At 40.7% G+C, this 16,309-nt stretch overlaps 1 protein-coding gene across 1 annotated transcript; it reads right to left on the reverse strand.

Moving 5' to 3' along the window:
- Window positions 1-407: 407 nt before the first annotated feature.
- On the reverse strand, window positions 408-8,779 carry CNPYb (FGF signaling regulator protein canopy b). Its single transcript, XM_076200929.1, has 5 exons — window positions 8,456-8,779; window positions 5,082-5,199; window positions 4,812-4,946; window positions 4,451-4,535; window positions 408-1,868 (listed from the first exon to the last, which is right to left on the reverse strand). Exons 1-5 carry the CDS (start codon window positions 8,769-8,771, stop codon window positions 1,629-1,631), a joined length of 894 nt encoding a protein of 297 aa, XP_076057044.1. The 5' UTR covers window positions 8,772-8,779; the 3' UTR covers window positions 408-1,628.
- Window positions 8,780-16,309: the final 7,530 nt, after the last annotated feature.

A 16,309-nucleotide genomic window follows, 5' to 3' on the forward strand; every position in this document is an offset into this window, starting at 1 on the left:
GGATGTGCTGTGTCTCGCGACACTGCTTCTGACCCAGGGCAGTGGACAAGGTGCAGGGATGACCCGTCATCCAGGAGGTGCTAAGATGGGAGGGAGGGTGGAGGGGTGTGGAGTGTATTAAGGGATGGAATGGGTGGGAATGATTTTATGCCTTTTCCTTTTTGGCTACCTCCCTTGTAAGGGGGAAAAAGCCTTGGTATATGTATGTGTGTTAATCATCTCGCATAATGAAAATACAAAATTGAAATTCCTTGCTTTGCAGTTCAAAGGTTGACAAGAGACTCCAAAGCACACATTTCCCCATTTTTTATCAACTGGTATAAACTATATACCACTGAAATACACACCCACTCAAATAAAAAAGTCATGGTATACATTGTCATTTGAAAATGTAAACAAACAAGATATTTAGGTTGGAAATAATTTATTGTTCCCATATTCAATATTTATTGGGGTGGTTTGGACACATGGAAAGAATGAGCGAAGAAAGATTTGTAAAAGAAATGTGGAAGGCAGAGGTGGATGGGGGTGAACAGGAGGGGATGACCGAGGATGAGATGGATGGATGGGGTAAAAGGGGCATGAGGGGGGGTTACATGTTGTGGAAGGAAAGGAGAAGACAGAAGATAGGGTTGAGTGGGGGAATGGTTGTATATGGGAGATGCTATGATGCATGGGAGTGGGTGGGGGATGGGGAATTAGGGATTGGTTGTGTGTGAATGATATTTTGACATGGCCAAAGGGATTTCTCCGTCTTCTTCTTTTCTGCATGAGGGGATGGTGAGGGGGGTTGCCAAATAAATGAAGTGGCCTTGCTGTGGATGTGCTATGTATTACTGCATTGTTTCTGACTCAGGGCAATGGATAGGATGCAGGGATGAGCCATCATCCACGGGCCAAGAAAATAGAGGGAGAGAGGGGTGGTGAATGGGAGTGGAGTGGTTGGGGATGAAATGGGTGGGAGTGGAATTATGTCTTTTGACTTTAGCTACCTCCCTTGTAAGGGGGAAAAAGCCCTTGGTATATATATGTGTGTGTATTCATCTCAAAGCCTCCCTATCCTCCTCAACAGTTATTCATATATATCAGCATGAATGTGGAGGAATGACAGAAGAGACTGACCACAGAGTGAAGGAAAGTGGTGCCTTGACAAATGTATGTTAAAATAAAAGGATGTCAATGGAAGCAGGAAAGTAGAAACAAAAGCTCTCAGTCCCTGTTGCTGTCCATCTTTCTAATTAAGACATTTTGCACAATTTATTCAACAAAAGCTAGCAAAATCTCTCACACAATGATATTAATACATTTCTGTTCAAGCCTTTTGTCTTTTTTTATGTCTGGTAGCATGAGCTGTCACTGTTATGTCCTCTAGAATAGGATGGAATACAGAAACAAAATGCAAAAAGATGTTTCAAAGAATCCAAATTGTTTGCAGTACTTAAACTCTCCTTCAAGGCACCTTTTCATCACTGGGTTAAATATATCACTGACTACATCTTCCCATTTAATTCTTACAACACCAATATTTTCTGTCTTTATGAATATGGTTGTATTACAAATAACTTCTTTACAACACTTTACAGTAAAATACAATAGTAAAAATTGGCAATATCAAAATACAATTAACTCTATAGTTCATTTCCTGCTCGGCCTGTGTCACCCTTTATCTTTTTTTTCTTTTTCTTAGTTTTTTCCTGGGTGTCTTCCTGTGTGTCTGGAGAATCTTTTATGTCCTCTCCATATGGTTCTTGAAGGCACTTAGCATCTTTGAGTACAGCAGGGCAGACACTCTTCTGAAGGGACTGTTCTTGGTTGCCGAAGTACCAATCATTGATCATCTCCTCATTATCTTCAACAAATGTTTCACACTGGAAAGTAAAATGAATTATATTTGATATGATGATATGGTTTAACGTCACAAACTCCTCCCATCAGAAGGCTAGGATGGTGCCCCTTACAGGACTTTGTGGCGTGGATTCGAACCGCCATCCCTTCGACCTTTGCCGCAAGCAACGCCACCCTAACCTGCTCAGGAATAATTCAGCCAACTCCAGTTCCTGTAAATTAAATTTTCCATTTTTCAAGAAAAAATGGAAAAATGTTTTAAATATTTCCATTATACAATAAAATTTAAAGAAAATGGAGAAAAGAGGGAGATAAGTCAATTGTTGTTTGCTGATGACACTGCACTTGTGGCAGGATCGGAGAAGGGATTAAGGAGGTTAGTGACGGAGTTTGGGAAAGTGTGAGTGGGAAGGAAGTTAAAGATAAATGAGGGCAGGGGTGAGGTGATGAGATGTACAAGGGGGGAATGTGGCAGCAAATTGGAGGTGAGTATTAAGGGAGAGAGACTGGAGGAAGTGGACAGTTTTAGATACTTGGGTGCGAATGTGTCAGGAAAGGGAGGAGTGGAGGTGGGGGTGGAATGTGAACTGAGAGAAGCAAGTGAATGCCTTGAGGGATTAAAAAGTGTAATAGGAGGTAGACATTTGGGAGTGGATGCTGAGAGGAGGTTGTATGAAGGAGTGCTTGTGCCGATACCGCTGTGTGGGGCAGAGGCACGGAACATGGGAGAAGAGAGGAGGAGTTTGAATGTGTCTGAAATGAAGTGCCTAAGAAGTATGATAGGGGTTACTACACTGGATAGAGCGAGAAGTGGGGAGGGGAGAGAGGTTGAAAGGGAGTTCGGAGATGAGGTTGATGAAGAAGTGTTGGAATGGTTTGGAAACAGGGAAAAAATGGGTGAAGAAAGAATAGTAAAAGCGGTGTGGAGAGTGGAGGTTGGGGGAGTGAACTCAGGGGGGGTTGACCAAGGATGAGATGGATGGATGGGGTGAAAGGGGCATTGGGAAAGAGGGGAATGTCTGTTGTGGAAGTAAGGGAGAGGATAGATCGGGTTGAATGGAGAATGGTTGTGTATGGATAATGCTGTGATGCATAGTAGGGAGTGGGTGGGGGATGGGGGGTGAAGGAGTATGTGTGAACGATGTTTTGATGCAGCCCAAGGGGATTTCTCCCCATCTATTTTTCTGCATGAGGAGATGGAGAGGGGGGTTGCCGATTAAATGAAGTGGCCATGCTGTGGATGTGCTGTGTCTTGCTACACTGCTTCTGACATAGGGCAGCGAGTGTGATGTAGGGATGACCCATCATCCAGGAGGAGCCAAGAGGGAGGGAGGAGGGTAAATGGGAGTGGAGTATGTGGGGATGGAATGGGTGGGAGTGGAATTTATGCCCTTGTTTTTTGGCTACCTCCCTTGTAAGGGGGAAATAGCCATTGATATATGTATTATACCATAGTTTACTTTCTCTATATGCATATATGGGATGCATTCTCAGTGCAGATCTAGTTTCATTTGTAAAACAAAAATGATACTACATACATATACCAATGGCTTTTCCCCCTTACAAGGTAGGTAGCCAAAAAACAGTCATAAAAACCACTCCCACCCATTCCATCTCCAACATACTTCACTCCCCTCTACCCTCTTTCCTCCCTCTTAAAAGTAAAAAAATTATACAACTTTTTTTAATATCTACCTATACACCAAAGACTTCTTCCCCTTATGAGGGAGGAAGCCAAATCGAAAGATATGCACCCACTCCCACCCATTCCATGGCCATCCATCACCCTTGTTTTCCTCTCCACTTAGCTCCTTGTGGATGAATTGTCATTGTAACCACTGTTGCTGCCCTTGTGGTCCTCACTTATGGATATGGTGACTCACTTCTTTTAGTTACAATCTTCTGTCTAGGAGAATGAAAATGTAGTAATCTTCTATATCTGTTAATTCTTATTCAACATACTCTCTGAAGTTTTTCAATGGATTCCCCTGGGAGCAAATATACAAGATCCTACATGAGCTTTGCAGTGACATAGTGATTTCCTTAGTCCAATGATCTTTAACTTTATGTCTAAGATCCTCCCCAAAGGGCATGATCTTACAATCGTGAACCAAATTAATTTTCTCCTCCACTCTTTCACCAATCACATTCTTTGTTTCAAGTCTGTATAGCAATATTGTTTACTTAGAATAATCTCGAGTCTCTGCATAATTCTCACTTAGGTTACAAAGGAATGTCATGTTAACAAAAATACAAATTTACCCTTAAGCGCTTGGGCTGTTATTATAAACAATGTTTTTATTACCTACACAAGGTGGAAAGAGAACTCTGGCAGCTCACTTGGGCTATTATCTACAAATGACCTACCTATGAAATGCAACAACCCATCTACCCCCCTTTCTACGCTCTTATCTACCAGCCTCTTACAGTCATCCCTTTCTCCTGCCCATTAACTGGGTCAGAAGCAATGCAACAAGATACAGTACATCCACAGCAAGGCCGCTTCACTTAACTACTATCCCATGCATCTGCAATACCTTCCACAATGCCTTCCTGTCAACCCTGTCAAAAGCATTCGAATAAAATACACAAATAATAAACCTACCTGTACTTTAATATGTGTAACTTCTGCAGATGGTTTATCCCACAATTCATAGGGAATACCTAGCTCAACCTTTACACCTTTACTCCTGGAAAGGTAAACATAATACATATTTCAGTTAAGTGACTTTTTACTGTATAAATATGACACCATATCATAAACACAATGAATGAAATTCTATATTACATCTACAAATCATACCAATTATAAAATTTCATTTTATTTTACACGTGATACAAAGATGAAATATGTCAATGAAAATAATTACACTATTTCAATAAAAGATAAAAATAATCTAAGAGATCTGCAGTTTCAACTTCAGAGTTAAGTTACTATGAATAAAACTTATGAAAGATGAACTGACACAAGTCCATGAAGTGTCTTAAAAGTCTGACTCATCATCTTGGCCCATCGAGTAGAGTCGGTGCGTTCTTTGTGGATTCTATAATCAAGCATTCCTTGACACACTACCTCCATGGCTTCCACAAGACGTAATTCCCTGTGCAAAAGCGGAGTTGTGTAATTTGAGAAAAATATCACAGAAATCAGATTAAATACAATGCTACATGATTACAATATTTTTATCATGTGGAATTATTGTTTATGCAAATAACAACAAGAAAAATAAACTCACGATTTATTATATTTAGTTTTCTTTTTCTGGCCATCAATATTATATCCAGTTTCAATGACATCAGATGAATCTCTCTCATTTAGTTTCTCTGCCAGTTCCTTCGTGACAAGTTTGCACACTGTCAACAGAAATAGCAACAGCTGACCCACAGGTTTTTACCATCAGATATGTGAATTTATCAATCAATCAATTATTGCCTCATGTTTGACTAAGCAGGAAATCTACAGCCTCATAATGCCTGGCAACAGTCCTCGGAACCTCCCAGAGATGATCTCTCTGGGAAGAAACTTCAGGATGCTGTCCATGACATATCAGTGTGGGATTGTTCCTATCACTGGCTCAAGAGAGGTAGTAAGAGAAAAGCAGTTGCCATTTGTCAGCTCTCCATGTAAGAAAAAGTGTAAGAAATACAAATGAAGTTGATGAGAGAGTCTGGACCCAGTCTGGAGACTAAGGTCAGCCCTGCAGGACTGCATCTCCTGATGGAGTGTGGAGATGGATGGGTTTTGAAAATGGACAGCTTCAGTGCAGGAAAACCACAAGTAGGTATCTGTCATTGGTCCTCATGTGAATTTATAGTGTCACCAAGTATTTGGATAAAACTAAATGCAAGGGTAATGGGTCAGGGATTGGAGATGGTTACAAGAAATGGAGAAAAGTATGAGATGAGCCAGTTGTTGTTTACTGACGACACTGTGCTTGTGGCAGTATCGGAGGAGGGTCTGAGGAAGTTGGTGACAGAGTCTGGGAGGATGTGCGAAAGAAGGAAGTTGAAGATAAATGTGGGTAAAAGTAAGGTGATGATATGTACAAGAGGAGAAAGGGGCAGCAGACTGGTGTGAGTATTAAGGGAGAGAAACTGGAGGAAGTGGATAGTTTTAGATACTTGGGTGCAAATGTGGCAGGAAAGGGAGGAGTGAAAGTGGAGGTAGAATGTAGATTGAGAGAAGCAAGTAAACACCTTGGAAAATTAAAAAGTGAAATGAGAATGACATTTAGGAGTGGATGTTAAGAGGAGGAGATTGTATGAAGGAGTGATTATGTCAACATCACTTTACAGGGCAGAAACATGGAACATAAGAGAGGAAGATTAATATGGAAGTTGTAAAATGCAAGCTGTAAGGGGAGAACAGTGCAGTGGTAGGAAAAATTTTCGGTAAATTTTTAAAAGTGCACACCTACACAATATAGCAACAGAAAATTGGGTAATTTTATAAATTATAATGCATCAATGTAATATACATTATTCTTGGTAGAAATAACAGAAACAGTTACTAAAAGCTATACACAAACAAATGTAGCCATTTTGAGTGCTTGAGATATCATCTTTGTTTTGGTAGTTACAGACGCCAAAGAAATGAAAGTACTGTATGATAAATTCGTCTAATCTAACCCAACTTACCTAGCTAATTTGCATTTAGTAATGCAGTACCTATAATTCTGGAGGTCATCAGGGCCGTTGTCTCCTACCTAAGAATCTATCAAAACAAAGTTGACGGGACTTCATTTGTTTGTGCATAGCTTTAAGCAATGTTTTCTGTTATTGATTTCTGCCAAGAAAATTATTGGTTAAATTTTTAGAAGTGCACACCTACATGATATGTCAACAGAAAATTAATAATTTTGTACATTACAATACAGCAACATAATATATGTTATTCTTGGCAGAAATTAATTCTAGAAAAGTTTACTAAAACAAATGTAGCCACTTCGGTTGCTTCAGATGCCATCTTTGGTTTGGTAGTGGTGGAGGCCAAAGAAATTAAAGTGAGAATTCATCTATTCTAACCTGTGCTTTGGTGAGACCACATTTAGAGTATGCCGTTCAGAGCTGGTCACCATACTTCAAAAAGGATATTCAAGAATTAGAAAAAGTACAAAGAAGGATGACCAAACTGGTACCAGAGCTAAGGGACCTTGACTACGAAGAGAGATGCCAGATACTGGGACTAACAACGTTAGAAAAACGAAGACGTAGAGGTGATTTAATTGAAACTTATAAAATCCTGCATGGGATGGAGAATGTGGACTATAACGTCTTCTTTGAGTATAATGAAAATAGTACCAGGTCAAACACGGTTAAGCTCAAGAAACGAGGCCACTGGAGAACTCTGGTGAGGGCTAATTCATCTAGTGTAAGAGTGGTCAATGATTGGATTGGAGGTAGTTACAGCCTCTACCATAGGAGCCTTTAAGGACAAATTGGATCAATGTTTTTAAGAAGAAATTCTTCATCAAGAGGAAAGTAAGTGAATGAAAGGAGACATTGATGATAAAACTGCAGAAATAGAAATTGGAAACCATTTATTAATCCATACCTTATGACTGGAGTTGAGATGGGAGCACTATAAGCCTCCCATGTAATTGAAATAGGTAAGCTAGAAAAAAAAATAGGTAAGCTAACCTACCAACCTAACCTAACCTGCATTTAGTAACATGGTATCTGTACTTCTAGAGGTCATCAGGGTCATTGTCTGCGACCTCTGAATCTATCAAAACAAAGATGGCATCTAAAGGAGTTGAAGCAACTTCATTAATTTCTATATAGGTTTTAGCAAAGTTTTCTGATGTTGATTTCTACCAAGAAAAATATTTATTACATCAATGTATTATAATTTACAAAATGAATATTCAATTTTCTAATGCTATATTGCATAGGTATGCACTTAAAAAAAAAAAAATTATTTATGTTGTTATAATTTACAAAATATTAAATTTTCTAATGCTATATCTAATATTGCATAGGTGTGCCCGGCCCCTTCTTAAAAAATACAAAACTTTAAACTTTCTATCTAATAGGTACATAAGCAGCAGAGAGACAATAGACAATAGACTAGGGAGAGGGGATTAGTGGGGTACCACAGAGCTAAGTTCTAGCATCAGTAATGTTCCTCCAGTATATCTATATGATATGATAAATGGGATAGGTAGCTGTGTGAACTTGTTCGCAAATGATGCTAGGATCATGAAGAAAGTCAAAACCTGAGGATTAATCTGTGACAGGAAGACTTGAATCATCTAAGGTTTATGAATGGAGATAACAATGAAGTAAATACACAGTCTGATTACAGAAATGGTACTGTCTATGCACAAACAGAACTTGTATTAAGTTATACTCCAGGAGATACTAGCTTTGGCTTTACATCAAGTAATAAACAGAACTTGTATTAAGTTATACTCCAGGAGATACTAGCTTTGGCTTTACATCAAGTAAACTGTCATTCCCAATAAATAGTGTAACCTTTTATAAATTATACATACATTATTTACATAAGTGCACGCATGCACACATGCATATATCACACAAGCAGATGACAAGTTCAAATGAACTATCAATAAGCTTGAAAATGTACAAATATTTCTATAAACCTTACCTTCACAGTCGGAAGCAAATTTGACTCCGTACTTTTCCTCTTCTATATTATTACTTCCAAAACATTTGCATACGCATAGGAAAAGCAATAATATCTGGGGCGGTAGCTTCATAACTAGAATACAGCTTGTGTGATACAATATCAAATTACGTATAACCAGATATAACCAGAACCGGATACTGTTAATCAAGTGTTCGGTACCACAGTGTTTAAAGTTTCTTCCATTTGTCGAGTTGATGTAAACATTGTCCCGCCTGTAAGAATTCGAATTTTTGATAAATAGTTCTGCTTTAGAGTGAGTTTGTATTAGAGACATTATCACTGACAGTATAAATAATAATGAGGGATGATAATCAATCTTATTTGGATAAATACATAAAGACGATTTTAATGACAATAATTTTAAATTACTACTCGAATTTTGACAACTAAATAAACTATGATATATATATACATATATATATATATATATATATATGTATATATATATTATATATATACATATATATATATATATATATATATATATATATATATATATATATGTACAACACTGAATGGGTCCCAGTGATTAGAGATATATTTTAACAACCACAATGCACTTTAATTCTAGGCCATCAAAGGCTAGCATGCTTGAAATTGAAATGTGGTACTGCCCAGGACTCGAACTGGGCATCCTCATGACAAGTGCGACAGTGACTTTCCAACTAGGCCATAATTCCATTTCCTATATATTCCACTCCCCTCCACCCTCCTCACTCCCTCTTATCTTGGCACCTCCTGGATGACGGGTCAGCCCTGCATCCTGTCCACTGCCCTGGGCCAGAAGCAGTGGCGCACGACACAGCACATACACAGCAAGGCCGCTTCATAAATTCGGTGAACCCCCATCTCCGTCCCCCCCATGTAGAAAAGGAGAAGACGAGGAGAAATCCCTTCGGGCTGCGTCAGATATTTTCTCATACATACTTCTTCACCCCCCCATCCCCCACCCACTCCCCCTCATGCATCACAGCATCATCTATACACAACCCCTCTCCATTCACCCTATCTTCTGTCGTCTCCCGTCCTTTTCCACAGACATTCCTCTCTTTTGTAATGCCCCTTTCACCCCATCCATCCATCTCATCCTAGGACGCCCCCTCATATTCACTCCTTCCACCTCTGCCTTCCACACTTCTTTTACTAATCTTTCTTCACTCATTCTTTCCATGTGTCCAAACCATCCCAATACTTTCATCAACCCTATCTCCCAGCTCCCTTTCCACCCCTGTTCTCCTCCTCACCTCCTCATTTCTCACTCTATCTAGCCTAGTAACCCCTATCATACTTCTCAGACATTTCATCTCAAACACATTCAAACTCCTTCTCTCTTCCTCTCTCATGTTCCATGTTTCTGCCCCATACAATGCTGTTGGCACAATCACTCCTTCATATAACCTCCTCTTAGCATCCATTCCCAGATGTCTATTTCTCATTACACTTTTTAATCCACCAAGGCATTTACTCGCTTCTCTCAATTTACATTCTACCTCCACCCCCACTCCTCCCTTTCCTGCCACATTCGCACCCAAGTATCTAAAAATATCCAATTCCTCTAGTCTTTCACCCTTAATGCTCACTTCCAGCCTACTGTCACTCTCTCCCCTTTTACATCTCATCACCTTACTTCTGCCCACATTTATCTTCAGCTTCCTTCTTTCACAAACCTTTTCAAACTCTGTCACTAACTTCCTCAACCCCTCCTCTGATCCTGCTACAAGCGCAGTGTCGTCAGCAAACAACAACTGGTTCACCTCCCACTTTTCTCCATTTTCTTTAATCATCTCCAACCCCTGACCCACTACCCTTGCATTCACCTCTCGCACCACCCCATCCATATAAAGATTGAACAGCCAGGGCGACATAACACATCCCTGACGAAGTCCCACATTTACCTCAAACCATTCACTCTCTCCATTTCTAATCCTGACACAAGCTCTACTACTCTCGTAAAAACTCTTGACTGTTCTTAACAGCTTTCCTCCTATCCCATATATCTGCAGTAACTCCCACAGTGCCTTCCTGTCTACCCTGTCATAATCCTTTTCCAGATCCATAAAAGCCCAAAAAACATCCTTCCCCTTTCCTATAGCTTTCTCACATATCTGTCTTACCACAAAAATCTGATCTACACAACCCCTACCTGTCTTAAACCCACACTGTTCCTCACAAATTACTCCCTCTGTTCCTCTCCTAATCCTCTCAATCAAGACCCTCCCATAAGCCTTCACAACTACACTCAACAAGCTGATCCCTCTGAAACTACTTCACTCACACTTGTCCCCCTTTCCCTTGTAAAGTTGAACTATACAGGCACTCCTCCAGTCCTCCGGCACTCTACCCTCTCTTAAACAAACATTAAATAACCTCACCAGCCAGTCCACCATCACTGTACCTCCTTTCTTCAGACATTCTGCATGGCATCCATCCAACCCAGATGCTTTACCTGCTCTCATCATCTTAACAGCTGGTTTCACTTCATCTTTCCCTATTTTTCCTCCATTTTCCTCACTCATCACTCTCATTTTCTTAGCGCTTCCCACTGCAACCATCTTTCCCTTCCTATATTTATGTATGTATGTATGTATGTATGTATGTATGTATGTATACATATATATATATATAGATATATATATGTATATATACACGAAAAAACACATACATACACGTGCACACACACACACACACATACATCTGTATATATATATATATATATATATATATATATATATATATATATACATATATATATATATATATATATATATACTTATCTATTTATCTATTGTCCCGAAATCCTTAGACAGTGAAAGAAGGGGTGGTTGAGGAGCGGATAATTCTTATACAACCATGAGTATCTACATGAACCACTAGCGATCAGCATGGGAACAAAAATAGGAGACATTGTTAAGAACCAGAACAAAGTCGTGGCCAACGGAGAAGAAAATATTATCGCCTACAAGATACCGTGTGGAAACTGTCCTATGAGCTACTACGGGGAAACCAGCAGAGGTATAAAAAAGCAGACAGTTGTACACAGGAATGACGTCAAGGCACACCGAGTATCAAACTCGCTAGTGGTTTATTTAGATACTCAAGACCACTTACCAGACTGGGACAGAATAGATGTGCTGCAGAAAAGACTTCCTAAGAAAAGAAGAAAAATAACTGAAGCAGCTTACATCGCTTCCCATCCAAACAACAACCACCGCGATGGGTTTATTAAACTAAGAAAAACGGCGAGCTGTTTGATACTTCGCGAGGCAGAGCGGAGGACGAGAGGTCAGGTCGATCATGGCGGAACGCGGAGTGCTTCGGCGGGTATATATGATGTGAATTGTTTAAAGGTGTATGTACTCTGAAGAAGTCCTGGTAAGGACGAACCGTCAGAATAAATCCCTAACGGTTCCCTGCATTTATCTCACCACCCTTCCGGTCATGTCTTACATACTATATATATATATATATATATATATATATATATATATATATATATATATATATATATATATATATATATATATATATATATATATATATATATATCCTCGTCTGGGATATTGGCTGCATGCTATTGTAGCAGAGTAGCATGCAGTTGATACTTTGGGGTCTATATGGGGCGCCCCTACGGACCAGAACCACACGTAATTTTGTCTGTGATAGAGGAAAACTCTGTTCATGGAGAAATGATGACACTTTTATACTATGACTGTCCCTCCGTTATGCTGTCCCCCAACCCCTTGTTACTGTCCTGTACCATTTCTCTGAATATACATTTCCTTTTTTCGCCTACCCTGTGGTGGTGGTGGTGGTGGTGGGGGGGGAGAATGCAACCACCAATTCTTTCCACTTAAGTCGTAAGAGGCGACAAAAACGGGACGGGAGATGGGATTAAGAGTCCTAATACCAGTAGCCCCAAAGGGGACATTCCTAAAAAAAGTAAAGGTATAAGGGGGTCTGGGAGTTTTCCAACCAGTACCCTAAGGTTTGGGTCTTTTAATGTGCGTGGATGTGGTACAGGTGAGAGTAAAAGGAAAGAGATAGGCAGTATGTCTGCGAGAAGATGGATGCGCTGGCTTTGAGTGAAACTACAATGAACGGAAAGGGCAACTGTGAGTTTGGGAGTGTAGCTGGGAGGTACTCAGGAGTGAAGAGGGGATGAGGGAGAGAAGGGGTGGCTATACTAGTAAGTGAAGAGATAAGTAAGCGTGTAGTGGAGTGGAAGGAGGTTTTATCAACGTTGATGTGGATGAAGGTGAAGCTGGGAAGGGAGATGTGGGTTTTTGTAAGTGCGTATGGGCCTGGTAGTGAGAAGAGCGTAGAGGAAAGGGAGGCTTTTTGGGTAGATATAAATGAGTGTATAGAGGGATTAGGGAGAAATGTCAATGTAGTTGTAATGGGAGACCTTAATGCTATGGTAGGGAACGAACCAATAGACGGGGTGATTGGGAAGTATGGAGTTCCAGGTAAAAACCGTATTGGAGAATTGATGGTGGAGATGTGTCTTGAAAGAGAGTTGATGATAGCAAATACAGTGTTTAGGAAGAAAGGCAAGCATAAGTACTCATAGAAGAGGGTGGTGGATGGAAGGGTGGCAGATAGAGCATTAATGGAATATATAATGGTGACCAGTAGTATGGTAGGAAGAGTTAAGGATGTACATGTTCTAAGGGGAGAGAGTGGGGGAATATCAGATAATTTTCTGGTGGAAGGTGATTGAGAGTGGAGAATAGGTGGGGAAAGAGGAAAAGGGCAGAAGGTAGGGAGGTACTTAGAGTGAACTACTAAAGTGAGAAAGAAAAGGAGAATGAGTATAAGAAGAAGTTGAGAGAGGAGTGGGAGGGAGTGAAGGATAGAGTAGAACTAGGAGTGGAGGAGGAATGGGGATGGTTCAAGGAGGGAGTCATAAGGTGTACAAAGATGATGTGCGGAAGAAGGAGGGCGGGGCGAAATAGAAGGAAGGGTAGTGAGTGGTGGGATGAGGAAGCAAAGAAGGGTGTGGAAGAGAAGAAACAGGCATTCATAGACTGGCTACAAATTAGGACGAGGGAATCGTATGAGAGGTACAAAGTAAAGAGAAGGGAAGTTAAGCATAAGATAAAGGAAGCAAAGAGGAGAGCAGATGTGAAATGGGGTAAGAGTATGACAGAAAATTTTGAAAGCAATAAAAAGGTGGTTTGGAAAGAAATTAAAAGATGAAGAGGAGGCGAATCAAGTAGAGAAGAAAAGGTAAAAGGTGCAGATGGAGAGATGATAATGGAAGAGAATGTACTGAGAAGAATGTGGGCAGAGTATTTTAGGGAGTTGCTAAATATGAAGGAGGATAAGGAGGGAAAGGTAGTTGCAGTGGGAAGCGCTAAGAAAATGAGAGTGATGAGTGAGGAAAATGGAGGAGAAATAGGGAAAGATGAAGTGAAAGCAGCTGTTAAGATGATGAGAGCAGGTAAGGCATCTGGGTTGGATGGATGCCATGCAGAATGTCTGAAGAAAGGAGGTACAGTTATGGTGGACCGGTTGGTGATGTTATTTAATGTTTGTTTAAGAGAGGGTAGAGTGCCGGAGGACTGGAGGAGTGCCTGTATAGTTCCATTTTACAAGGGAAAGGGGGACAAGTGTGAGTGTAGTAGTTTCAGAGGGATCAGCTTGTTGAGTGTAGTTGGGAAGGCTTATGGGAGGGTCTTGATTGAGAGGATTAGGAGAGGAACAGAGGGAGTAATTGGTGAGGAGCAGTGTGGGTTTAGGAGAGGTAGGGGTTGTGTAGATCAGATTTTTGTGGTAAGACAGACATGTGAGAAAGCTATAGGAAAGGGGAAGGATGTTTTTTGGGCTTTAATGGATCTGGAAAAGGCACTGTGGGAGGTACTGCAGATTTATGGGATAGGAGGAAAGCTGTTAAGAGCAGTCAAGAGCTTTTACGAGAGTATTAGAGCTTGTGTTAGGATTAGAAATGGAGAGAGTGAATGGTTTGAGGTAAAGGTGGGACTTCGTCAGGGATGTGTTATGTCGCCCTGGCTGTTCAATCTTTACATGGATGGGGTGGTGTGAGAGGTGAATGCAAGAGTAGTGGGTCAGGGGTTGGAGATGGTTAAAGAAAATGGAGAAAAGTGGGAAATAAGCCAGTAGCTGTTTGCTGACGACACTGCGCTTGTAGCAGGATCAGAGGAGGGATTGAGAAAGTTAGTGACAGAGTTTGAAAAGGTTTGTGAAAGAAGGAAGCTGAAGATAAATGTGGGCAGAAGTAAGGTGATGAGATGTACAAGGGGAGAGAGTGACAGCAGGCTGGAAGTGAGCATTAAGGGTGAAAGACTAGAGGAAGTGGATAGTTTTAGATACTTGGGTGCGAATGTGGCGGGGAAGGGAGGAGTGGGGGTGGAGGTAGAATGTAAATTGAGAGAAGTGAGTAAATGCCTTGGTGGATTAAAAATTGTAATGAGGAATAGACATCTGGGAATGGATGATAAGAGGTGGTTATATGAAGGAGTGATTGTGCCAACAGCATTGTATGGGGCAGAAACATGGAACATGAGAGAGGAAGAGAGAATGAGTTTGAATGTGTTTGAGATGAAATGTCCGAGGAGTATGATAGGGGTTACTAGGCTGGATAGAGTGAGAAATGAGGAGGTGAGGAGGAGAACAGGGGTGGAAAGGGAACTGGGAGATAGGGTTGATGAAAGAGTATTAGGATGGTTTGGACACATGGAAAGAATGAGTGAAGAAAGATTAGTAAAAGAAGTGTGGAAGGCAGAGGTGGAAGGAGTGAATATGAGGGGGCATCCTAGGATGAGATGGATGGATAGGGTAAAAGGGGCATTACAAAAGAGAGGAATGTGCTGTGTAGGAAGGATGGGAGAGGACAGAAGATAGGGGTGAATGGAAAGGGGTTGTGTATGGATGATGATGTGATGCATGAGGGGGAGTGGGTGGGGGATGGGGGGTGAGGAAGTATGAGAAAAAAAAAATGATGCAGCCTGAAGGGATTTCTCCTTTTCTGCATGGGGGGACGGAGAGGGGGCGTCGCCGAGTTTATGAAGCGGCCTTGCTGTGTATGTGCTTCTGACCCAGGGCAGTGGACACGATGCAGGGATGACCATCGTCCAGGAGGTGCCAAGATAAGAGGGAGGGAGGAGGGTGGAGGGGAGTGGAATATATAGGAAATGGAATGGGTGGGAGTGGTTTCTATGCATTTTCCTTTTTGGCTACCCCCCCGTGTAGGGGGAAAAAGCCTTTGGTATATGTATGTATATATATATCTATATCTATATATATACACATTATATATATATATATATATATATACACACACATTATATATATCTATATATATACACATTATATATATATATATATATATATATATATATGTGAACATCAGGCAATGGAGAGACCCAGAAAAGAGGCAGGATAAACAGTACCTAGTCGTACCGGACTCAGAATTCTCACGTGCACTGGGGGAAGCTGTATGCCCACTAGGACTGGTAACAGTGAATGATATGGGAAGGAGAATCAAACAATTAATAACACCAACATCAAAAAGAACGACCTCAGCGTCATATACAGGATCCCACGTGGCAATTGTGATTAGTCCTATTACGGTGAGAGCCACAGGGGTCTACAAGCCAGGGTAAGAGAGCACAAGGCTGACTTAAGATACCACGGCCTCTTAAACGTGATGGTGGGCCATGTGGAGCAAGAAGGACATCTTACCAACTGGCAACAGGCAGAGGTAATGAAGAAAGGTTTAACAAAAAGACAAATGAAGGTGATTGAAGCCCTATACATAACCACCAATACCAACATTGATAAAAAAGTAGG

Source organism: Oratosquilla oratoria, chromosome 17, assembly GCF_046742065.1.
Source record: "Oratosquilla oratoria isolate Oo_2021 chromosome 17, ASM4674206v1, whole genome shotgun sequence".
Taxonomy (NCBI): Eukaryota; Metazoa; Arthropoda; class Malacostraca; order Stomatopoda; family Squillidae; genus Oratosquilla; species Oratosquilla oratoria.